Source organism: Phascolarctos cinereus, unplaced genomic scaffold (genome assembly GCF_003287225.1).
Source record: "Phascolarctos cinereus isolate Bilbo 61053 unplaced genomic scaffold, phaCin_HiC Scaffold_5;HRSCAF=322, whole genome shotgun sequence".
In the NCBI taxonomy this organism is placed as follows: Eukaryota; Metazoa; Chordata; class Mammalia; order Diprotodontia; family Phascolarctidae; genus Phascolarctos; species Phascolarctos cinereus.
In genome coordinates this window covers 37,057,751-37,083,999 of record NW_027555958.1, presented here as the reverse complement: position 1 = coordinate 37,083,999, position 26,249 = coordinate 37,057,751, and the positions used below count along the sequence as shown (strand labels likewise).

At 39.9% G+C, this 26,249-nt stretch overlaps 1 protein-coding gene across 4 annotated transcripts in view; it reads right to left on the bottom strand.

The window, feature by feature from the left end:
- Nucleotides 1-125: 125 nt before the first annotated feature.
- The window catches only part of RHOT1 (ras homolog family member T1), a 69,379-nt gene continuing 43,255 nt past the window's right edge, over nt 126-26,249 (bottom strand). For 2 of the 4 annotated variants that reach the window (XM_020963201.2, XM_078154823.1), the window contains 10 exons: nt 23,690-23,774; nt 23,182-23,327; nt 18,943-19,043; nt 18,457-18,587; nt 17,729-17,812; nt 15,301-15,420; nt 14,788-14,990; nt 11,975-12,097; nt 2,704-2,847; nt 126-1,235 (listed from right to left, as the gene is read on the bottom strand). In XM_020963201.2, the coding sequence (XP_020818860.1) occupies nt 1,118-1,235; nt 2,704-2,847; nt 11,975-12,097; nt 14,788-14,990; nt 15,301-15,420; nt 17,729-17,812; nt 18,457-18,587; nt 18,943-19,043; nt 23,182-23,327; nt 23,690-23,774 (1,255 nt within the window). In that variant the 3' untranslated portion in view covers nt 126-1,117. The remainder of the gene's footprint in view (nt 1,236-2,703; nt 2,848-11,974; nt 12,098-14,787; nt 14,991-15,300; nt 15,421-17,728; nt 17,813-18,456; nt 18,588-18,942; nt 19,044-23,181; nt 23,328-23,689; nt 23,775-26,249) is intronic. The other 2 variants (XM_020963202.2, XM_020963203.2) reach the window with 2 other exon arrangements.

Sequence of the window (26,249 nt, the reverse complement as noted above, 5' to 3'; positions counted from 1 at the left end):
AAATGCTGGTTAACTGATTTCTGGGAGAGAAGACCCAACATAAAAAATGAAACACAGTACACATCAGTTATTTATTGAAATACTTCAAAAGATTGATGATGAAAAAAATAAGTTTATCAGGAGGGTTTGGATTCATTAGATTTATTCTTTCATTTAAAAAAGTTGCTGTCTACAGGGAGTTCTAACCAGGTAGAGAACACATCAGGAAGCATGCGGCTACTGTGATATTCTACAACAGAGCAAGAACTGTGCACTCCCTTGGCACCACAGACACAGCCAGGACACGATGATTTACAGTTTGGAGGAAATTAAAGAGTAATGGTCTTTTGAACTAGAAACATTCATAATGTATAAATTGGCTCCTCCCCCCATGTGATCTGAAAGGGTTTAAAAAATACAACATACTCAAAAATTAAGGAATACACAACAATTACACTGATTCTTTTGCTAAGTGACTTTGTGAAAGTTTTGCTCCACCCTCAAAGGGGAGCCTCACGTCCAGCTGTGCACGTCAGAGATTGTACCAAGCCTCGGTGGCTGGTGTGCCAGAGTAAAGCTGTCCTTGAAAGGAAACAAAACTCTATTGGAAAACCGATGCCTACCCTCCATGGAGAGATAGTTGTGAACTGTGCCTCATATAGCTTAGAGCCCCCTCCCACCCCACCCCCAAAGCATCATTTCAAATGAATGTGAAATAAATAAGTAATCCATGAGCAAGTACAATTGAGTTGAACTAAAACCTATGATAGTGAGTTCCAATTAAACACTAATATGATGCTATGTGGAAACATCTATGGACAGCATTTCCACAACTCAGTTTTCTCGGGAAGCCACATATCTTGCTGCCTGAATATGTACATTATTTACAGAACATTCCCTTTTGGCCTCTGCAGCATGGCCACCTTTCTGTGGCCAGTAAGTAGAGTTTTCTTTTGCTTATACTGGCCAATACTGCAGTCACTGCTATCTTTTAAAATACTCTTATGCAAGAATTACAAATATTAATAAAGTAACTCTGCATATATAAATATCTCAACATTTCTAGCAGAATTTAAAGCATTCAGAATGTACATAAAAGTATAGGTTTTTGGTAGGGCCGATATTGTACTTGTTTAAATCATCGCTGTTTCAACAATGCTTTATACATGGCAAACCCCAAAACTGCAAATACTGTAGCACCAAAACTTGCTCGAAGCCAAAACGTGGAGCTCTTGAGGTCGGCTTGCGTCACGTGCCTGCAGTCAGAAAACAGAAGCAATTTCAAAAACAGGATTTATCTGAGAACACAGTGTTACATCAAGAACTTTTAGGGAAGTATTAGGACACTTGTCAGGCTAATTCAAAACTGCTACGTTTACTGAAGCTTTTCATCATTACAACTGATAACAAAGTTCGGCCATTACTGTCTATGAGGAAAAGCGGTAGGAGCTTTGCAATTAGCTAACATTTTGGAATAGAGGAGGTTTAGGATTTTTCATTACTGCATTTTTGTCATGAAGAAAGACCAATAAGTAGGTAAAAAACCAACCCACTATTTTAAATTATCTGCTGGTTATCAAAAGTGAGAAATACAATCACGTTTTCACATCTTTGAAAGCGATTTTGCTCAATTCAAACAATGAGCAAAATCACCCTCCAGGAAACTCAAGATACACTAGGTAGCTTAGTGACAAGTGGCAATACTTTTCTAAGAGCAGTGATAAATCAAACTTTAGAAATCCTAGTCCCCTTTTAAAAATTTAAAGGAATCCTCCCCCACCAAAGGAAAAAAAAACCAGCACTAGTTTGCATCACATTAAAAACTTGTTAATAGAAAACCAGGTGTTAGTGAAACAGGCAGTGACAGCAGTACAACCCAAAAGATGCAATGTAACATGGTAGAATGAAAGTGGTTGGATGACATAAAAGAAGCCATGTTATGCATGACAAGAGTCGGACAGCCACTGACCCCAATCTCCCCCACTACCACAAACTAAGTTTGTGAACATGCTCAGTTAAAAACACTGCTGGCCATCCTCAAGAGCCTCAAGTATGACAGCTTACCACAAGGAAGATAAAGCTTTAAAGCCAAGGTGGGACCAAGGACTTTATTCAATCAAGTGTCACCAAAGTTTTAGTTAAGCAAATGCAACTGAGGTGATGTGGGAAACCTACGGATTAAAGGGTTTATGGGTATTGTCTAGGCTGGGTTATTTTTAGACCTACCTACATTGAAGAAACAGATTTTAGGTGAAAGTTAAATGTCTTCAAGAACGGGACACCGAGTGTATAAAACATGCAGAAGAGAGTTAATAGCCAAGGCATAAATTATACCAAATTATTTTGCCCCTTGACTAGCCACAGACTGCAGAATTACCTTAGTTCCTAAACATTTCACTGCATGTTGCAGCTAGAGTGATTCTGCATTCCATAAGCCCCAAGCCTCAGTATTCCATGCTTATCAGTACTGCCCAGCAGCACAGCACTCCAATGCTCTCCCTCACACATCAAAAGAAAAGTAAATCTCTCTTTTAAAATTATTCTTTATGTGTGTTTTGAAGAGTAAAATGATAACACAGGTGCATTCCATCTTACAAGTTAGTTCTTTTAACACACAATATCTTTTTCTTTTTTAATCACTTAAGGAACTAGATATCTGGGTTTCAGTTTTTCCAACTGGAAAACACCCAGCGGGGTCAAACCAGTGAGCATGGGAAATGTTACCTGGCTTCAAGAAAAAGTGGACCGTGAGATGACTCCATGAAGATGGAATCTTCTACGGAGCTGACAGCGTGCACCTGGTGAACAATACTGCCTTCGTCGTCTGCTAACAGCGTGGCACCCCACTCAGCTACCTGGGCTCTTAACCTTTTGCACACATGCACAGTTGTGGTTCATGGCACAGCTCAACACAGCAAGGGTCTTAAAATATACCTCTCAGTTACACACCCCATAATATAAATTTGGTTTCTGTGTTTTGTCTTATTCTTCCTACCTTTTTCAGACTTCAAACAAATTTATTCTATAATGGAGTTATCACATCCAATAAACATTTTGTTAAAAATAACCTTTAACACCTGAACAAGCAACTCTATGGCTCTTATACTCATTTCTATTCTCCTCACCGCTGTTTCTAATGATAAATATGAGACACATCGATTAACTCCTTGAAACCACTACCATCTGGCACTTTTTGGCAAATATGGGCACATCAAGTATCCGTTTATAACAAGGCTAACGGCCAGGTCCTGATTTATCTGGATCACCCAAACACCAAAGGGGTAAATCACCCAGAGTCTAACTCTTTTACCTTTACCTGCAGACTAATTAACCACTGTGTATGAAAACCAACACATATCCCCAACGAACATCTTAGAAACTACAAAAAACACACAAGTTTACATTGACTGATGTTTTCACGGCTAGTGAGAGTCTCTAAACTACTTTATTTTTTTTTGTTTTTTTGTTTTTAGCTAGGCAATGGGGTTAAGTGACTTGCCCAGGGTCACACAGCTAGTAAGTGTCATGTGTCTGAGGCCAGATTTGAACTCAGGTCCTCCTGAATCCAGGGCCAGTGCTCTTATCCACTGTGCCACCTAGCTGCCCCTCTAAACTACTTTAAGTCAACAGGGACATTATTTTAAATAGGAACACAGGCTACAGGTACGTTACAGAGCCTATCTTTGTAGTGGGCTCCGACAGCAGCCAAAGCAATAAGATTTCTCCACTCAGTATCAAGGGTGAGTTTCTTACCTTCTCTGCTTCAGAAACCCCCCTTTAGTCCCTATCTCCTTACTGGGATTAATCTCACATTTTACCAACATGGAGAACAGGTGTTTTTTGTTTGTTTTTATTTTTTTTAACTTTGGGGAAGGAGAGGAAAGACGGGCTTCCTATAATCATATGAAAAATACAGTCAAAAGGATTTGCCAACACAGAATGTCTAGTTCTGTAAAGATGTTTAATGTAGGCTCCTCTTTGTTGGAGTTATAACAGGGGACGGCTACTGAAGAAAATATCCATCCTGACTTGACAGCTCAGTTTTCATTAGCTTTGCAAAACAGTATTTATCTATTCCCCCCAGCACTCTATGTAATACAGATGCACATATCTATACAGGAGAAACATTAAATGCACACTGCTAGGGCCTGGCTCACACAAATATATTCCCTTAATGCCACTGGTTTACTGTAATACTTAAGGGAAGCAACCACTTACTCATAAAATACTCCAACATCTTCATCAGTGTTACAGACATTCTGGGATATAGAAACATACTTGGGAAAATAAATTATTCTTTTACTAAATGTACTTGAAAGCTGTACTAACTAGGCAGTATTTATAACAGAGAAGGCATTTATAAATCTGACAGCACATCTGTCATTACTCAGTTAAGTGACATCACATGAACAGAAACCAGAGGAATCTAATAGGTATTAGTCAAGGAGGTAGCAACATCTGATTCATGTTTGTTATTTCGGGAGATCTTTAGCCTAGGTACAAGTACTGGTTTCATAAAACTGCCCAAAGGCAAGCCAAAACCACACCTCAGTGATCCCAAAGCACAAATCTTTCATAGGGGCTCACACCAATTACCATTCTAGAAGACATGTCGATATCTTTTGACATGTCTTTGCTACCTCAACTACCATTCCAAGATCTCCTAATGTTGCTTGCCAGCATAAGATCATACAGTTCAGCAATTCTTAGTGGCAATATCTGATTAGAACATAAATAACGAATTAAGTATGATTAAATGCTTGAAGCAGCCTTTACTTAAGTGAATAGTGTTTATATAGGTGCCTAAAACACAGTGTATATTACCATGTAATTATATATGTGCAGGGTGAGCTCTAAGTCCCTGCAAAATGACAAATATTAGCAACAGTGAATATACGTTTCCACTTCCCTTGTTTTTTTTGCTTTATAAAACCAAATGTAAAGTTTTTTTTAAAATTTGAAAAATATGCTGAAATTTTATATTGGGCACACATCAATACATTTATTAGTAATCCCAAAAGGACTCGATCAGAATTCAATCTACCCTAGAATGTACAAATTGGGGGGAGAAGGGGAGAGTAACTAACCAGTGAAATAAAGTACTTTATTATATAGAAAGCACTTTCCTCAATTACTACGTCCATTTTACAGAGGAGAAAGCTGAGGTTAATTGAGATGTCTCCAGGTGATCTGGTAAAGCCAGGCTTCAGAAGCCTAGGCCATGTGACCCTTGAGTCAAGCACCTTTTCCAATACATCACATTAATTCTCTTGTTACATACACTTTGGCAGGGTGCCAAATTAGGGGTGAGGGGAGGTTAAAATGGGATCAAGAATAATTTATTTTCTTTAGCATCAAAGGCAGGCGACTTCACAACAGGAAGAATTCCCTAGATTACAATAAGCTTTCTGGGGCTTGTTTAACAAAATGACCTGTAAACTCAGTATTCAGGGGTCTTGGATGTGCTCCTACTAAAACCGGTCAGCATACTGAGAAGCAGGGTACGAGGGAGCGGGGCATGGTAGGAAGGAAGTCACTAATTCTGGAGTGGGTGGGGGCTTAGGTTCCAGTCCCACCTTTGACTCTCACCACCTGTGGGACTGTGGGCAAGTCACCCTGGTCCTCATTTCCTCATCTGCAGAATTCGGGGTTTCTGGACCAGCCAGCCTCTGAAGGCCCCTCCCCTCCAGATCCAGGATCTGAGGATGGGAAAGGGAAAGCGGAGGAAGACTAGGCCCAGGGCAAGGACCATTGCCAATGCTCTTGTGCCTCCTCCAATGATTCTTTCCCCTTCTCCTTCTCCTCTGCAATCTTACATCCCTTCCAACCACTCCACACACATGTGCATGCACACTCACACTCTAGCCTTGAAATTAACTTAGAAGAACAAAATAAATTACCACAGTGTTTCTACAAAGTCCGAGCTGACATGCACCTACAACCATAGCTACTACCACACTCTAGTCGTCATAACACTAGAGACACAGAATGAAAAAGCAATCCAGGCCTCCCCAAACTAAAGCGCAGGTGACTGTAAGTCACGTCCTGCTTGGTTTTGGGGTTTTTTTTAATGGGGAGGGCCTGGGGGTGTCAGGGCCCAGGACTTTGAATGTAGAGATTTCCTCCAGTGATACAGATTGTCAACTATCTGTATCTCAGATCCTCAGGGACTCAGATCCTTGGATTTAAGTGATTTGCTAGTTACGGGTCAGAGACAAGATGGGAATCCAGTTCTTCCTGACTCTAAGACTAGTTGGTCCCTACTCTGCTGCTGTACCTTGAATAACCAAGTGTTCTAGTCAAAAGAAAATTAGTCTCTCAGATTTTTAGAATGTCTTGCAAAGAAATGCTTTTTTTGAAATTACGTGGCTGTCAGTTTTCTGACTTCATTCTCCTTTATTCCTTCTTTGGCAAAGAGTATTTTGAATATTCATTTTTAATATAAAAGTTGATTCTATTCATTCAAACTCTAGGCCCCAGAGCCACGACAGAATGCATCATTTTGGTGACATGAAATGTTTCAATCTGGTTTTTTTCCCAAAATATTTTTAGAATTTACAATACAAATGCCCAACGTGGGTTACTAGCACCACATTCTATAAGCAAGCTGTTAACTGAGCATGCCTTAATACTGACACATTTTGCAAAAGGACAGAACTGTGGCCCCATGCCCAGGAATGCTTCCCTGGACATCAGCAGAATCAAGATTTGGAGAAGATGGAAATTATAGAAAAATGTTCTAATATCATCTAAGTACACCTAAACGGACAAAGAGCACCAGACAAGGCAAACCACAGCTTGCCTGATATTTTAACATACCAATAAATAGATACTTGTCAACTAACAACAAAATCTAAAAGATGCAAGCAGCAGCAATTTACTAGAGGAGACTTTAACAAGTTCCTGTGTAAAGTAGGTGAACACAGTGAGCAAACTTTTGCAAGGAACCACCCGCTTTCACGAGGAAAGCCTAACTGAATGTCAAATGTATAGTGAGTTCCTTGAATTGCAGTCAGGCACCACCATTTTGCTTTCAAACTAGAAAGAAAAGGACAAAATCCTTCCACACAACCAACCTATTTAATATGTGTAACATTTGAGGTTCCATATTATAACTATTTGTGTTTGTGTCTTATCTTACCAACTGAACAAACATTTATTAGGCACCTCAGAGATTCCATGAGATGCTTGGGGTACAACATTAAAAAAAGACTTTGCCTTAAGGAGCTCATGGTATACTGGAGGCAAGGAAAACGGCCATACTTTAAACATAAATAAGTATAATACAAGGTAGGAAATGATGGAAGCAAAAGTGATCTGTGAAAGAACTTTGCATCTCCCCCAGTGCTTGGCAAAGAAGTGGGCACTCAGTAACAAACATCTGAGTGAATGAATAAAGGCGATGTAACTTACAAATTTATAGGCGAGACAACAAAAAGCTTCCTTGGAAAACCATGTTTTTATTAGTGTGCTGCTCAAGGCATGGAGCAGGATGTCCTATTTCTAGGGAACCTCCATCACAGAATAACTCTAAAGGTTTGAAAATGGGAAGATCTCTTCTAAAAACGGTTGTGGATTGAAATGACAGGCTCTGAAGACAGAACTGACGGCCATTAGAGCTCACATCTGTACTGGTAACCAATTCTGTAAATTCCTGTAATCAAGTAAGTTTCTGATTTCAAAAATGTTGCTGGGAGTCCTAATGGGCACAAGAACCCTAACTCATGGATGGAAAGGTATAATCATCTTCTACTCAGATGTAAAATTTTACCAGAGTAAAATGCTGCTCTCATGGTACATACACGATTGAATGATTTGACTACACTAATGCAAATAATTAAAATGGAATGGAAGAAATGCAATTCTAAAACAAAAGTGGGAAACAAGCAAGCCACAAAATAAAGTCCCCAAGCAGAAGATTATTTGATAAATACGTGGCTAAAATAAACAGGAGAGCTTGACACAGAAATACACGTGGGACGTGTACAAAGAAAAGCTGTAAAAAGTGACCAAGCAGCAGAGGAGCGCCAATGAATGCCTACAAGAAGAAATTAAAATCACATAAAGCCCTACGTTAGATTAACGATTCTCATGCACAGCATGGGAGTGTATGAGTTTGGAAGGAGGACCACTAAAAAGGTCTTGGGTACGTCAAACAAATGGTATAATTTGCACTTTTATACTAATTTTGACTCCACATTAAAAAAAAAATCAAGAAATTTGGCAACTTTCTGCAAGAAGAATTAGATATAAAAATAAGCATAAAATGTACATAGAACGTATTTTTCATTTTTCCAACTAATATAGCTGTCATTATGGAACAGTTCAGGAAGACGCAGGGAGGAAATAAGCATTATTAAGCACTTACTGTATGCTAGGCACTGTGCTAAGCACTTTACAAATATTACTTCTTTTCAGCCTCACAATAACCTGATGAGGTAGATGCTGTTACTACTTTCACTTTACAGTTGGGGAACTGAGGCAGAGGTTAAGTGACTTGGGACGAAAAAGCTCTGAAGACAGGTTAACAATATAATTTATCATCATATAAAAAGAAACACCTGAACAGAGCAGGCAAGAGCAGAATCACCTTAGTGCAAGTACAATGGTTTGTACTTTGAAAAGGAGTTCAATAAACATCACTCTGTTTGTGTTTTCAGTTTTACATGCCGAATACAACATGTACGCAGCTAAACAGAATCAAGAGATTTAAAAAAAAAAAACAAAATGGTTAATAGTCAGCCTCTTATCCTAGGGAACAAAATCAGAAACACAAGAGGTCCCAATGCTGTTTAACAGATGAGGGGTTATCTTTCTGGATGAACTGTTAAGAAACCACGCCTGAAAGGGACTAGCTGGTAGGAGTCCAACGGATCATTTCTTTTCCCCTTCCTAAGCTGTCAACATTTAATTTTTCAGCTATTTTCACATCAGAGTTAAAAAATCCTGCTGTTACTGGCAGACATCAAGCTATTTCCAATTGACAAATGGATGTAGTTAAAGTACCTATGATTCTTCAGAGATCAGGGATGCAAAGTGATCCAGTGAATGGTTCCATAGCATTTCTTATGTACCCTACCTCCCTTGTGTTGCACATTAGGTCAAAAGTATTGGCCTAAAGTCACGGTGGCCACCAAAAGAACCCAGGTAAAAAAAGAATATAAATATAATATGTGATAAAGATAAAAAGATAATACACATTACACACCGCACTCCAAGATACCCTGTGAAACACCAATCGGTAATAAAAAGTCACTAGGTGGGGGCAGCTAGGTGGTGCACTGGTCCTGGAGTCAGGAGGACCTGAGTTCAAATCTGGCCTCAGACGCTTGACCCTGGGCAAGTCACTTAACCCCACTGCCTAGCAAAAACAAACAAAAAAAAAGAAAGAAAAAGTTGCTAGGGATGTCTAGAATGGATTATCAATGGAGAACAGTACTATGTAGTAAAAAGAGCACTCAACTTGAGAGTTAGAAGACTTGATTTCTAGTCCAACTCTGACCTAACTGGCGATGTGTCTTTGGTTAAGTCATAATAACCTCTGGGCCTCAGTTTCCTAATGTGTAAAATGAAGGGGCTGGGCATAGAGGACATAGCTCCTTTTCATTTCTAAAATTCTGTAAGTCTATGGGTTTGTGAGCAATAATTATTAGAAACCCATGTGGATTCACCTAAGAAAATATCATGCCAAATCAACCTCATTTCCTTTTTTATATAAAACCACAAGATTGGGAGATCTGTGGAATACCATGAATACACTGTAAATGATTTCAGCAAATAGATAATATGCTCCTGTGACATCCTTGCAGATAATGACGATGAAACCCTGATATAAGGAGATTCAGCTGCTGTCCAAAAGAGTACTGACAGGGTTCTCTTTCAATCTGCAGGACATTTCTTCCAGTGGAGTCTTACCAGGGGCAAGCTGGGATTTACAAATCCAACACTCTCAGCAGCAGTTTGGATGAAGACATAAAAAAAATTCTTACAAACTTTGCAAATGACAAAGCACTGGGAGGTAGAGCTAATAAAACAGACTACAGATTCAAAATAATTTCAACAGGCTAGAACGATGGGCCAAAACCAAGATGAATCTTAACAGAGATAAATATAAATTCCTGCATTTAGGTTAAAAAAAAATGATTGTATAAAATAGGCAGGGGAGCCTTGGTTTGGGAGTAGCTCACATTAAGATGATAAGTATGAGCCAACAGTGAGACGTAGCTTTTTAAAGAGCTAACATCATTAATAGAAATACAGTAGACAGATTAGAAAAAATATTAAACTGCATTGTGCGGGGGTCACACTACATCTGGAGAGTCGTGCTCAGTCCTAGGAGTCACATCTAAAGAGGAATGCTACCAAACCAGACAGTGGTCACAGGCAACTAGGACAGGGAGGATCTCATCTGAGGAATGGAAATGGGCTATTTAACCTACAGAAGAAAAGAATAAAGGGAGACATGATGAGCGTGCCAAAAAGTGAGACGATGTTTGTGCTTTTCTACAGGAAAGAGAGGACTAATGGGTGACGCTGCAGAAATGGAATAAGGAAAAAAATTTATTCCAACAAGGAGTTACTGGGTTATTCGGTGGCACGACTATTTTAAAAAGTTCCCATCATTAGATATGGCCAGGTGGAGGCCAAATGACCTTCTCTGTAGTATGCTGTATTAGCAATTCTTGTTCTAAATGAGAGCATGATTTGTAATGAGTCTATGAATATGGAGCCACTGGGTGGGAGAATTATTTATTTTGGCTGCTATTCTTTTATCAAATCAACAGAATGGTTTCTGTATGGCCAATGTTTGTAAAGGTGTCACAATAAAGTAATAAGATGGATTTTTAAATAAACTTAACTGAATTTTTACAATCCAATAATATTTCACCAGTCACTATAGTCTGAACCACTTCTGGATCTTCTCTTTTGGAATTGCCTTTAGAGCCAGTTTACAAGCTACACTAGAAATAAAGTGGTCATCATATCTCACTCTCTTTACTCAGTTTGACTGCAATTTTATTTACCAGACTTAATTCTGAACAACATCTGAATGCTTAAAAAAATAAATTAAATCTACCACCAAAAGACAAAGATTTGCCAGCATGAAGGATATTCTAAAAAAATGCCATGGGCTTGAAGAAGATTCCAAAAGAGGGTTTCCAGATACATTTCTGATCCCTGGCAATGCTGCTGAAGCAAATATAAGAACTTTGAGAATGACTGCACTGAAGGAGACAAGATTATTTGTAGGAATAAGTTCTGTTCTGTGAAACAATCCAGTGGTATTACTTTACAGTCACACCTCTCACATGCCAGGAGACAAGAACTTATAAAAACACAACTCTCAAAAAGTGGCCCTGCTGGCCCTGAAATCCCTTTCCCATATTCCTCTCGGCCCTTAATTCAGGTGACGTGAGATGCTATGTTGCTGAGGAGTCAAAGCCACTCAGTTAGCGTCAAGAATACAGGTTAAGAAGCTACAGTTTTCCTCACAACACACCCACTAGTTTAGACAAATCTAATATGCCATGAACATCTGTAAGGTCACTTGGATAACATTTTAATGTGTCTGAATAAACTCAGTACAATAAAATACCACCTACCACTGTGATCTTTGTATTCCAGGTGTCTTCGACTTTCCAACATTATTAAAATATGTCTACTTCAGTCTCTCTATTATCATTCAATATTAAAAAAAAAATAAAAACATCAGCCTCCTTAAAGCAAAACCCCAAATCTTCCTTACTCATTCCATCACAGCATCCCCAAATCCATCTCTTATCTTTAAGAAACTACGAAGAATGGTCACAAATCCTAAGTACAAACCACCATTCAGCACAATGAAAGTTTTAGTGCCAATTAGTTGCATTTTAAGACTAGTCTCCTGGCCCGTGGTGGCTACGTAGTGAAAAATCTGTATCAAAAAGAAAAGTATCTACTTTCTTTCTTTGGTACTTTAATAGAATGCCCGGCAGGCAGTAAATAAAGCGAGGACCTGGTAAGAACTGCCGTGAAGAGTTTGTTCTTTACAGATTGCAGCAAGTCTGAGTTGAGGAAGCTCTGACAGATGCAGAATGTGCACCTGTTGCAGGCGCACAGACAGCGTAACCGGGCATGGCTGCGAAAACACACAGAAGGACACAGTTGAGTTCTTACTCACCCATGAGGCACCGCGGGGCCGTGCCAATTGTTTGCAGTTGTTGTTGTTTTAAAGAGACTAAAGCATCAGCAACACTTACGGAGGAAAGGGGCAGCGAAGGGTGGACTAAAGCTGTGCAGAGTGGGAAGCTCCCTGAGGCGACCAGATGGCCACAACACCCATGTATAAGACCTAAGGGCACGGGTCAAAACTTGCGCTTTTGAAAAAAAAATTATGATTGCAGGATTTTTAGTGTCTGCACAGCGTTAGATGGCACCCTCATCAGAATTCAAAAAAAAAAAAAACAATCCGCCAACAGGATGAAGTTTTGTTTGCATTTAAAATAATCTCCACTCCCCCTCCCCTAGCACACACACACATGCTTGAAAACCAGGAAGGAGTAAGTGCTGCTGGTGAATAAAAGACAACAAAAGACAAGTCTATTCACTTTCGGAGAGGCAGGAATCCCACCCCCACCCTCAATTTACCCATCACTTTGGGTTCCAAAGGAACCCAAAGTGTTTCCTCATCTCCCTGGAGCCTCTCCACTGAAACGCAGGAGCTGCTGGGCCTGGCAGGCAGCGCCTGGGACTCTAGCTATGGAATGAGGGGGCAACACTGACCCCACATGGAATCAGGACGGGCACGAATTTAGCGGCTTTTCGAGTGGAGGGGAATAATTTGGAAGAGCCGCAGGGCACGACTCACTGTACCTCAACCCATACGACCAAGGGCCAAAGCTGCTCTTTAATGATGGCCAGCTGGTCAAGCCCAGTCAACATGTGATACCTGGACAGGTCCCCCCACATCCTTCCTCTAGAGGCCTGAGGGGCAGGGCCTTCAGAAGAGGGGCCACTAGGGAATCAATCAACTACCCCTCTAGCAACCTCTAAGCATGGCCAGAGGCTTCTCAGCTGGACATGGCTGCACTGGTGAGAACTGAGGAGGGTCATGGCAGATGGTGGTGGGATGGTTAGGGAAGATTAGCAGTATCCCATGGAGAAAAAAAATTTTAGTTAAGTTTCAATAAGAACCAAAACATTCCTTTTAAAAACATGACTTGTGAGGATGAGATCATCACTGATACTAAAGCCATTACCAGCTGTCATACTGGAATCCATCTGTTATTTTATAAATTGAATCTAAGTCTTTAACATACATAAAGCTCTATCTATCAAGAACGGCAGGATGCAAAGTATGCCTAGCAACAGCAAGAGGCTTCAGGAGAAGGAGCTTCAGATTAACCATAGAACAAGTTTCAATGTATGTACATTTTTCAAATATGCGTGTGTATACATATGCATACATGTATACTGTGAGATGCATTTTAAAATGCAAATCTACATAAAAAGATATATATAAAAACATGTTAAAAGCATACATTATAAAAAAGACACCAGACACCAAGCAATAAGCTTTACCAAGCAGTGCGTTTCTACGTGATTATGGAATATTAAAAAGAATTATAAGAAAAGACATTTGGCAATCCTGAAAGAAAACATCAGCAAAATCCCTGGGAAACTATAAGGAAAAAAATAACTTACAAAGTAGTTTTTTTTTAGAAAAGACCCAGAGTTTTCCTCAAATTCTCTATTCTATTAATGTTGTTAATGTCTTAGTGGCATCTGTCTCTATAATGATCCTCTCTGCATATACGTTTTAAAGCAATAATATCATATAAATTGTACAAATACAAGGAATTACTAGTCTTATAGTACTAGGAATGATTTCTCATCCCATTAGAAAGTACTTAGAATTTTAAGGGCTTTGTTTTTTTTTTAAGGCATCAGTGGAACGGCAGAAGAGTCAACTATTTGACTTTTAAAATCCGTAATATGCTAACGTTCCAAAATTATTCTTTTGCTGGGAAGAAGATAAACCAATCTGGCTTACAGCAATGTCTGATTATTACTCTTAATCATACTGTATTTTTTCATAAGAAAATGTCAAGATCTATATGATGAATAAGATGTGTATAATAGTGAATTTTTCACTTTAAACTCCTAAGAAACGCACTGCCCGAAATATGAGACTTTTGTTGCAAAACAAAATGTATCTCTCTCTCTCAGAGAGCACTATCAGAATATGCCTCAGTCATGCATTTTAAGACAGTCAACTTAACATGACCAGCTCTGTGCACGTGTATACATACACATATGTGCCAGTATACTGTAAATGTACACAAAATTGTGGCTCATAGCCATGAACGGAGAGCATTTATCCAGCTCAGATTCCCTTCACACTAGGTTGTGCAGTTTATACAACTGAACTTTCTTTTGCCTTACTCTCCCTCATCTCCAATGACAATTAACTACCAGCAGGAGAGAAAGTTCATATGAAAAACGCCAATTCTCACACACTGGATAAAAACCAAAGAAACAAATTCTTTTTTGGTTTGTGTGATGATCTCTCAAAGGCACCATTATATATGGCAGTAGGCTTTGTTTTTAAAACAAGGGCTGCTTTTTTATGGATTATTCAATCTCCGAGAAATAAAATACCTTCCAAATAAAACTGTATTCTCTTTGATTTGTACTTTTCTCACTGACAGGTCTCTTTCTGTTGCTAAATCACTTCGATGTGGCAGCGTTCCACCCTCATGACTGACCGTGGCATGCAATGCCCCTGTGACCCGTGCAGCCTGCAAATACAAGACAGCAAGTACTTACGGATACATGGCCATTGTTGTCAACTTAACAAAGATATCCTTACTCGGTACATCAGCAGTATTGCAAGTGAAGGCTTGTGGTGGAGGCATTTTGTGTTTCCTGCAGAAGTCACTGGGTGAAATGCTATATTCTTGTCGAACTTCATGTAGGTCTGACTTTGCAGCTACAATTAAGCAGGGTATTCTACTGTCCATGAAGTGTTGCTATGCAAAGAAAAAAAGGAAAAACCCTTCAAAATCATGGCTCCATGAAAATTCAAGAGCATCAGTCTATGAAAGGTGAACTGTTTCAGTTCTAAATTGGGAAGGCATCATTATTTTCAAAAGGATTAACAGAAAGAATCACAACTCAAAGGCTTGGGTTGTTTAGATCACTCAGACTATAAACAGGATCTGAACAGTCCTTCTTTAATCTAGGAAATGAAACTAATCTATGCTGATGCTCTAGGCTTGCTAAAGATTTGTTAATTCCATATAGGCATGAATTTGATAACAGAACACAACAGATACAAACCTTAAAAATCCTGGCACAATATTCAAAGGACTTGGGATTACTGACATCATACACCAGGCATACAGCATCACATATGATCTCCGCCTCGGTTAAGAATTCAGATTCAGAGATATCATGCAACTTGAAAGGAAAGATAACGATCAATGTAAATACCAGGAAATAGATAATGGCTCATTGTACACTAAAAGTTATGCTTCTACATTAAGAGGCAGCTGGGGGCGCTATAGTGCACAGAGCCCTGGGCCTGGAGTCGGAAAGACCTGAGTTCCAATGTATTCTAAGGCATTCACTAGTTGTGTGACTTCGAGCAAGTCACAGCCTCGATCTGTCTGCTGCATGTTTCTTCATCTGAAAAATGGAGATAATCAAGCATGTACCTTCCTGGGCTGTTGTCAGGATCAAATAAGATAACATTTGTAAAATGCTTTGCAAAACTTGAAGTGGGTTGTGTGTGTGTGTGTGTGTGTGTGTGTGTGTGTGTGTGTGTGTGTGTGTGTGTGTGAATAATCATCACTATCATCTGCTCTTTGGTCTCTGTTTTGAGAAAGATGCACGGACTAAAGTGTCATGTTCACCATTTCCCTGGATGTTTTCAAAAAGAGGAAGGGGGGGTAAGTGTCCATCCTGCACAGAACGGCCGAGCTGATCCCAATCAGGAAGAACGCCTGTGAAGAAGGCTGGCTGTCCTTTCATTTCCACTCTATACAGGCTCCAAAGAAATCACTGGAAGAAGGATGACCCAAGCTGAGCTGTACAAGAGACTTGACCATCCATTACTGCCTTTTCTCTCCTCTCTTCCTTCATGTTAGGCTTCGAAGTTCCTGGAACCACTTCTGTGCATGGGGCGGCATTACTAGCCACGCATGACTCAAGCAATTTGGAAAAAGGTTATCATTTGGAAAATGGTCATCAAACTTCAGTAGGATCTAAACACTACTCTATGCTAATAAGAGAGGGTCACAGGGCAAAGAGGAATCCAAAAAAAAAAAAGAAACATAAATCCTCACTAGGAGGACTACAGATATATTTAAACTCAATGTGGTCATTTTATTAGCAGACTATAAAAAGTTCAACTGTTGATGGCAGACCCTTAGATACCCAGAAGGCCCTTTTGGGCCCTCCTCTTCTTCTGTCACTGAATTCGTCTTACACAAATTTAATTAAATTATTTCTCTAATGGGATTCTAGATTAGGCTTTGATAACTGTACTATTCATTTCTTGTTCACATAGTGATGAAATAATAGCTCTTTCAAAGTAGCAAAGGGGTTGGTTGGTTTGTTTTATCTGGACATGTGAATCACTCTATGAAGGTCTTGGGACAGAAATTCCCTTCCCTGATGCAGATCAGCAGTTCCTCCAAAGTTAGGGGAGCATCACGGGCGGGTGATTACGGAGGCGCTGAGGAGTCAATGACTTGCTCAAATTCACCCAGGGCGTGCACTCATGTCACAAGTAAGGTCTGAGGATCTATTCTGCACAAACGACCAACGAGCATTGATTTAGCCCCTTTTGTGAAAAATGTCTCTTGTCCTGGTCCCCCTGACCACCAATTCCCCTTCTAGGTAGCATTTTAAGTAGTCAGTATAAAGTAAAAAGGGTAGAAAGTAAGAGGGCAAAGGGGGAGCTAGCAGTCACTTACAGAGGGTCCTATAATTGAAGGGGGCATAACAGTTACTTGCAAATTATCTCATAAACTAGAGGAGCAGAGGAGCCACTGGAAACCGTCCCACAGATTAACTAAGGCCACATCCTAAGACTACGTGCCGAGTGAGGGGAAGCCAGCCAGGCCTCACTGCCAGGGCCCTCGGTCCTGCCGCCTGCCCGTGGCATTCTGGACATGTGCAGTTAAGACCAGCAGAACATCAGTAAATATTATGCTAATGAACCAACCCTAAGATGTGGCTAATAACTTTGAGATGATATGGATATCTTAGTGAACTAACCCTAAGGTAGCCACAGTAAAAGTTTGTCCACTCCCTACTACCCAAATGCTATAAAAATGACACCCCAGACTCCTATCCCCTCTACTCCTCCATCTGTTAACTGGTCTGTGCTGCCCAAGTATGCCCCAACCCTGATCGAAGATTACGTAAATGACTCTGTGCCTCTCCCTCTCCTCATCCTCTTGCCACACTACCTGCCTCCCTCTACCACTCCCCCACATCCCTAGGACACTCTCTGCCTTATTAAAGGCCCAGTGTGACTCAAGTATTACTCCCCACTTGCTGCCATTGTGGTCTTTCCTGGTGAACATCCAAGGAAATGGGTGTGCCTGCTCCCACAGGGATCCCTTACAGTCCCACTCCCTTAATCACAATTAAGAATTCCATAAATTAACTGGCAACTCACTCCTGCTTTGTGCCCGGCCTTGCACAAATGGAAATAAATTCAAGTCTTTATGGGCAAAATGGACACAAAATTTCTTACCAACAAGTATTTCTCTTGTCCATATACATAAACAGTATTAATTGCGTAATAAGATTTATGTTCATCACGAATGTGCTTTTGCCTCTGAAAGTGGAAGAGAAATCTTTTATTATTTACAATACGAAATCATGCCACTAAATTTCCACTAATAAAGTACAGTTTTACAAATAAAAGAGCTTTTCTTTTCTGCACTATTTGCCACTTAGCAAATATGAAAACTGTGTTGGTTTATATTGTTTAGTTATCAGCATCTAAGGGGCAAAAGACTTTTTTCTACGCATGCTGATGGCTCAAAATGTTCTACATAAATAAAGCAATAGTTGAAAATGAGGCAAAATCAATTACTGAAAATGCCAATTCCAGAGCCACCTTCTAGAAGCTGAAAGGCCACAGTCTTGGGAGTCCTTTCATTATAAAACATTTAGAAGATGAAAGATTCAGTGGGGGTGGGCACATTTCCAGCTGCTCACCACAGGTGGGACCTTAGGATAAGAAACCAGGAAGACAAATGCTGGGAACGATTAGGGCAGGGACAAAACTTGGTTCAGTACTTTTCAAATGGTTCAACTCTAGAAGGACTACTAATGCTTTACACTATATTTTGCTCCTGATACACATGTCACTGAGTTTTATTAAATCCCCATCTACCAAATACAACAGTTTGAAAGGGATCTACAAAGACACAAGCATACATCATTTTGTTAAACTTCTGAAAGCTGAAAACTCACCATTAAGTTTCTTCCAAGTAGAGCCTGAAGAACTCCACTCTTGCCACAACCTTTCATCCCAATAACGTTACATCTAAACACATTTCTTTGAGTCTGCTTCTTTTGAAGATCTATCTTTTTATCTCTTGTTACTAAACAAACAAATAAAAACACACATGAGGGACCATTTTTCAGCCTCTATTTTGCCTTAGGGAAAACAGGAAGTTGTGTGGTCACTCATCTGCTTTAAGGGACAATCTGCACTTAAAATAAAGGCCTTATAAAAACAATACCTTATAAGACAAAGAATAAGCAAACCCCACAGACCCGAATAAGAATCAAAGAAAACAACTTTAATCCTCTTCTGCCCTCTGTATTACAAAGAAATTATCATAAAATAGGAAAAAATAGTAGAGCTAAGGTGTGGGAAGAACAATGAAGACCAATTTATTTTAATTCCTTAGTATTTATAAATTAGACATAATAAAAAAAAATTCATATAATCACCCGTGATGGCAGAAGCTTGAGACTCCTGTTCAGTCAATATTGAGTAGCCTAGATAGCCCAAATACTCCAGGCACCGCTGTACATCTAAATAGGTTGTAAGCCTAATGAAAGAGAAGATTAAAGAAATAGTGAAGAGCTTCAAAAGGAACATCTGTAGACACAGAACTCTAACAGCTCAAGAATGGAATCATCCCTTCCAGACACAGAAGGGTCACATGCTTTCTCTTTCTGCTGAAGCTCTTCTCGGAACTACCTTGGTGCTGGGAGCACTGGCCTGGAGGCAGGAAACCCCAATATCTCAAAGACCCCAGCTCCACCACTTCCTAGGTAGGACCTGATTTGGGGCATTTCACACAACTTCTTTGTGTCTTACGGATAATCAATTCTGATATTGTTGTGAAAACCAAAATGCTCAGCATAAGTGTTTTTTTTTTCCAGCTGTATAGCACCACAGCATATGTAAGCTACTGTTGGGAGTTAATGTTATTCTTATTCAACTCCTTGATAAGGAAACTTCTTTGTTAACGGTGATCAGCCCTTGTCTGAGAGGGTAAGTGACTTTTCTAGGATCATATTGATATGTCAGAGGAAAGACTTGAACCCAGGTCATCCTGGCTTAAAGGCTAGCTCTCTGACCATTATACATACAAAGGGTTCTTCACCATTTTTTGCGAGTCATGGATCCTTTACCAGAATGGTGAAGCCTACGGCCCCCTTCTCAGAAGAACGGTTTGTTGCCTACGTTCATAACTGAAGGAAATGCTAAATTTCAATTAGAGGATAGTGACACTACAGGGGTCATTTTAAGCCCAGGTTAAGAACCGATACACCATGCCATGTAGCCTCACTTCCAAACAGTCTTGTAAAAAGGTGTTTTCTAGTTTGGAAAAGAGAATAAAGTAAATAGCTGTCCAATGAGCTCTTGCTGAAAATAAAATAACCCCAATAAGAAAAAGCAGGCCAAGTGGAGCACAGCTATCAGAGTAATTAGATTTGAAGCTGGAAAAGACCTTAGAGCTAAGCCAGCCCCTCTAGCCCAAACCCCTAACTTTGCAGGTGAAGAAGCTGAAGAGCCAAGAGGCTAAACGACCTGTCAGGTCAGAGAACCAGTAAGTGCCTGAGGCAGGCTCTACAGCCAGGCCCTCCTGACGCCAAGCCAATATCTCTCCACCCTCATGTCTCTCTATGTGGCAGAGAGAGCCTTCATGAAGTAGCCACAAAGCCTAATTTCTTTCTCCGTGGAAAACATCATCCAGGGAACGTGTCTGTCAAGTCACACATGTATTTCCCATAGACACGGGGCAGCCGAACATTCGATCACGATCATTAGCCACTCAGTGGGGTGGAGAGTGGGGCAGCTAGGTGCTGCAGTGGATGGAGTGCTGAGCCTGGAGTCAGGAAGACTCATCTTCCTGAACTCAAATCTGGCCTTAGATACTCACTAGCAGTACGGCCCTGGGTAAGTCACTTAACTTCTGCTTCCCTAAATTCACTGGAGAAGGAAATGGCGAACCACTCCAGCATCTCTGCCAAGAAAACCCCAAAAGAGCTCACAAAGAATCATAACTGAAAAATGACTAAACTGGGGTGGAGAGGAAGGAGCTCAGGATTTAAGGGTCAGAAGACCTGGGTCTGAGTGCATGGTTTATTACCACCTGTATAATTTTGGGCAAGCCTCAGTTTATCTATTCTTCCTTTTTTTTGGGGGGGGGCAGGTGGGGGGTTGAGACCTGTAATTTCACTGATGCAAGCCCCTTCCTCACAGGAAGCTCCCTATGCCAATGAACAGCAGCATCTGTTGCTTGGGAGCAACCAGAAGTTACAGACAAGTATGTGTCAGAGGCAGGCCTTGAAGCCAGGCCTTTCTCCTGACTCTGAGACTGGCTCTTTATCTAGCTATCCTTTTACTCATCTGTAGAATAAGAAAAAACTGGCTAGTTTCTCTTAAGGTTGTGGTAGAAGATCACAGACTTAGAAACGGAAGGGACCCCAGAGGCCAATGAGTCTAGCCTCCCTCTCATTTCACAGATGAGCAAACTGATCAAACTGTGACAATTCTGCTTTATGAGCAGAGGGTGCTGCCACTAAAGAACCAAGCAACAGCAATGCATCAGCACATAAGTTCACCAAATACCCCAAGACAAGCCTGCAGAAACTTCAGTGCAGGAGAGCGCGACTTGCTTGTATTAGAAGAATAAAGTCTCTAGAACATCGGAGAATGCAAGACCAGGGGCCTCCGAGCGTCCCAGGGATAACAACACATCTACCAAAGTAACAAGAGGGCATGTACTTATTTTCTTTCAATAATGGAAGGCACACACAGAGTGAGAAGAGATCGGGTTTTCAAAGCCCACCTCAGACACCCTGGGCAAGTCAGTCAACCTCTGAGGTTGAGTTTCTTCATCTGTAAAACGGCGGTGCCAAATCTTACATTACCTGCCTCATAGAGATGTTATGAGGATCAGATAAGACGATGTTTATAAAGTGTTCTGTAACCTCTCAGTGCTAAATACATACCAACAATTACTACTACTACACCTAAAACAGAATCTCCCCTTATGGACAACATATGAAAAATCCATAAAAGGCACTGGAGTTTCTGCTTTCAAATGACACTCGCCTCAGTTTAACATGGAGATCCAAAGCTACCGCACAGCTCAGTTTATAAATTCTTCTGAAGGAACATTTCTCCATAAAAACAGCATCATTTTCATCCCTGCATCACTCACTCCCGTTCACGTCCCTCAAACTGGCCATGCGGTTAATTCTCCGCACCCCCCTGCACAGGGTGGCTCCAGACCCTCCGGACTCTCCCTTCTCACCTGGGACTATTAGAACCCCAGGCTTCCTCCAGCTTAGCTCCAGTGTCACCTCCTCCCGGAGGTCTTACCTGATCCCTCCCGGGGGCCAGTGCTGACCCTTGAAATGACCTTTCATTTACTTTGTGGACATCATATGTACACATCATCTCCCTCAAGAGTTGGGACTGTTTCATTTTTGTCTCTTTATCCCCAAAGCCTAGCACAACACTTGGCACACAGTAAGCACTCAAAGGTAGACTGAATTATCCTCTAGAGCTGATTAGGTTTAGCTGATCTGATTAAATTACCCTAGGATCACAGATTTAGGGCTGGGAGACAGCTGAGAGGTAACTATCAGTTCATTACCTGGCCCAGCATCAGTTACTAACCCAGTCAACAATAAACCCTCTGCGCCCCCTAGTGGTCTCAATGTTGAAGTGAAGTGAATCTTACCTGTCTTGATAGTTAAAAACCTGGTATGTACAAAGAAAGCTTGAGGCAACTGGTGACTTGGTGCATAGAGCACCAGGCCTTGAGTCAGGAAGAGTGGAGTTCAAAATCTAGCCTCAGACACTTGCTAGCTGTGTGCCCTGGGCAAGTCACTTAACTTTTTTTTTTTTTGGCTAGGCAATGGGGTTAAGTGACTTGCTCAGGGTCTCACAGCTAGTAAGTGTTGGGTGTCTGAGGCCGGATTTGAACTCAGGTCCTCCTGAATCCAGGGCCAGTGCTCTATCCCCTGCACTACCTAGCTGCCCCTCACTTAATTTCTGATTGCCTGACAGAAGGATCCATTGAGGAAGGAAATCACAAACCACTCCAGTATCCTTGCCAAACTCGAGTAAACAAAAACAAAAACGTATAAAGAAAGCTCACACATATCTTCTCTTGACCAAAAGCATTACAGTTCTGACCAGATATATCTTCAATCTAGATTTTAAATGTGTTTATATGCAAATTTTTTATTTTTTCATGAAAACATTTTAAATAATATTTTAACGTTCCTGACAGTTGTCAGTCCCAAGTTAGAAAGATTTATGTATAACACATAACATCTAAAGATCCACCTTCATGTAGAAGAGGGAAAAGCATTTAACAAATTCTCCTTATCTTCCTACTCTTATGACCAGTTGTGTCTTTGCTCGATCTAGTTTCACGGCATAAAAAAAAAATCTGAAACTCTCACACCCTTGAGAACAGAAATATAAACCAAGGCAGAAGAATTATTGAAACCCTTCTGTCTGGTGGGCACTGCAGGCAGTACACAACACTTACACAAGGGAGGATGTATTAGCAAGACGGTGAATTCCATATATCACCAACGCAATGCTCTTGTACTGCAGAAGAACTACAAAACGTTCCACGATATTAATCCTATAAAAACATCACTTGAAACTACATGTCATTCTATAATCAAGACAAGTGAATCTTATATACTCACGTCCACTGTGAAAGAAATCCCTGATAGGTGATCCATCCTCTTTCATTTGTACAAACTGTGTTGTTTACATCAGGCCCCCAAGGCATATAAGGGAAGACTTTGAATAAATCTTTAAGCTCATCAGGTGATAAAGCACAGTCTCTATCCTGAAAATACATAAAAATGAAGGTAGTGGTTCTCTAAGAGATTAATTCTCCAAGATAAGAGCTTCCTACTTCTATATCCAAAGTCAAATTAATGAATCTAAATTTTACATGTACTTGAGAAAATCTAAAAAAAAAATCTATTAGTTATTTTCTAATGTAACTCTAAGCTGAAAAAGTATTTTGCATTTTTATAAAAGTTCAGAAAATAATGAACAGGAAAATCATTTCAATTGTTCAACGTGAAGAGTTTAATCAGTTTCTGGTCTTATGTGAATTTACTAATCACAGTTAAAAAAATCAATGAAAGCCAATCATATAGCTAGATTTACCATAAAACATCAAAATCAGAGTTAAAAGCTTACCAAATCATGCTTGTCAAAAATGCTTTGGAGAAATAAATATGCATGATGATTTAATTCAGTGGTGCAGTCAGGAGGTATTTTTAGTCTATAGACCAAAAAGAAAAAATCAAATAAAAACTGGGTATCTAGATGTAAATTTTAGCCAAGAAATGAATATAAAAGTATTAGAAGTAATTTTATGTAAAGTATCTTGTTTTTTTTTTCTTTTTAGGCAAATGGGGTTAAGTGACTTGCACAGGGTCACACAGCTAGTAAATGTCAAGTGTTTGGTCTGAGGCTGGATTTGAACTCAGGTCCTCCTGACTTCAGAGCCAGTGCTCTATCCACTGTGCCACCTAGCTGCCTCTTAAGTTTTTTTTAGCAAGTGTACTTCTCAAAATAAATTCTCCCTGTGGTAGTGAACATCCTTAGGATCAATGATAATGATATTCATAAGCAAAAGGGAAAGTGGCATGTAAATATTTCATAAGTAAATGGCAGATCCTCTAAGGAGAATTTATAGAAAAAGAGGGATGAGAATCACACAGGATGAAAACATGGAGATCTGCATTGGTGAAAGGAGCACCCACTTTGACGAAACCCCAGACACAGAATAGAGACGCTTGCCTGCCAGTAATGATGAAAACTCCTTCTCTAAAGTACTGTGCACTCACTGCACTTAACTATTTCTAATGTACATAAAGTCACAAGATATAAATGGAGGGTTTCCATATATTAATTCTGGTACGGAACAATGATGTGGATGTAAAATCTATCACTTCTAGGGAGTATGGTTGCCAGACTGGCAAGGCTTACTCCCAGAAAAACTGTGGGGGATAGAAATATGAACAATGCCTCTGGGGGACAGGATGCTCTTTTAGAGAAAGAGAGCATAAACTATATGGAAATAGGGAGAAGGGAGGACAATTAATGCAGGTTAGTCAGTTGCAAAGGCCTACAAGAGTATCCTAACAGACTAGTCTACCAGATCAGTCAAGAAAGACCTGAAAGTGGGAAGCATATTCTACAATACTTTGTCCAAATGAAAATGGGCCTAGAGATGAAAAATATGTGAATGATTCCTTGATGGAATCCAGGGAAGCCAATGGGTTGGGTTTCTAGTGACTCAGAAAGAACTCTGCTTCCTCAGTGCATCATGGAATCTAAGAAAATCTTTGACATTAAACTGGAAACATTAATATCAGAAAGTCACACAAGGAAAGACAGAGAGGCCCCAGATCTACTGTCTGGGAATGAGACACATGATGATCGTGTTAACCTCTGTCAAACTAAGTAATGAATGCCGGCGTGTAATAATCTATTTCTTAACCTTTCTTGTGTCATTGAACCCCCTCTGGCAGTCTGGTAAAGGCTATATAGGTCCCTATGCAGAGTCATATTTTGCAGAATTTTTTTTTCCACAACTGAAGGAAATGCTAAATTTTAGTTAGAGGTTAGTGCAAATAAAGATGTCATTTTTTTCCCATCCACATTTTTACTTCCTTTCTACGTACAATTTTCTACACACAACCTAGTTTTTGTCCTCTCAAATGATTGAATGCATATGTGTTTAAATGAAGAGGGCCTTGCTTAGAGGGGACTTGATTGCAGGCGTAAAAGAAGAAAATGGTGGCTCCAAGGGAAAAATGTGAAAGCAGTTTTTACTACTTCACCAGCCTGAGGGCTAGTGATGGAAAAAAGTTACCATTTGGATAGAAAGGCTCAGGAAGCTTCTGTATGGTATGTGGTCAGCATCGGGCCCATTTCTGTCCCAGAAGTTTTCTAAACAGCTGATCCTTTCAGTAAGAATGTACACAGTATCTATACTACCTTAAACATTTAATATGCTTTATATTAGCCTTGAAGGGAGTGACTTTGTGTACATTAGAAAACAGTTAGGGGTCTGCAGCCAATAATCATTAATTTTATCTTACTAGCTGAAGAATCTTTCATACACTGCATTATTTATAAATCAAATATGTGTCCAACAACTGAAAAAATGGCTGCACAACTGATGGTATACAAATGTAATGGGATATTACTGAGACATAAGGAACGATGACTATGAAGAAATCAGAAAACAATGGAAAGCTTACATGCAGCAATAGAGAGTGAAGAAAGCGGGGCTGAGAGGAGAAAAACAATCCAAAACACAACTAGAAATAAAGTCAACACTGAGAATCACTAAAACTTGTCAAATACAAGTAAACATTGGAATCATACTATCAAAATTAAATGATATATCCCACATTTTGGGTAGCAACTGATAAACTGTTTTTTCAGGGAATACATTTTGTGCATATGTGGTAGGGTGGTAGGTTTGTCAGGGAGTGTTTCTTACATAGAAACAAACCATATATCAACAAAATGTCCTTTTAAAACTTGAGAATCTTGCTGATGACAATTAGGCACATAGACATATCCTACTGTATGTCACTAACTGGTTCTGCAAAAACATGACATCAGGAAAATCTACATCACAGAAGACAGTAACATAGAAACAAAGATATCAATGAGCAAGTTGCCAAATGATATTACTGAAGGATTTTTATGACTTTTCCAATGGGCTTTGTTATAATAT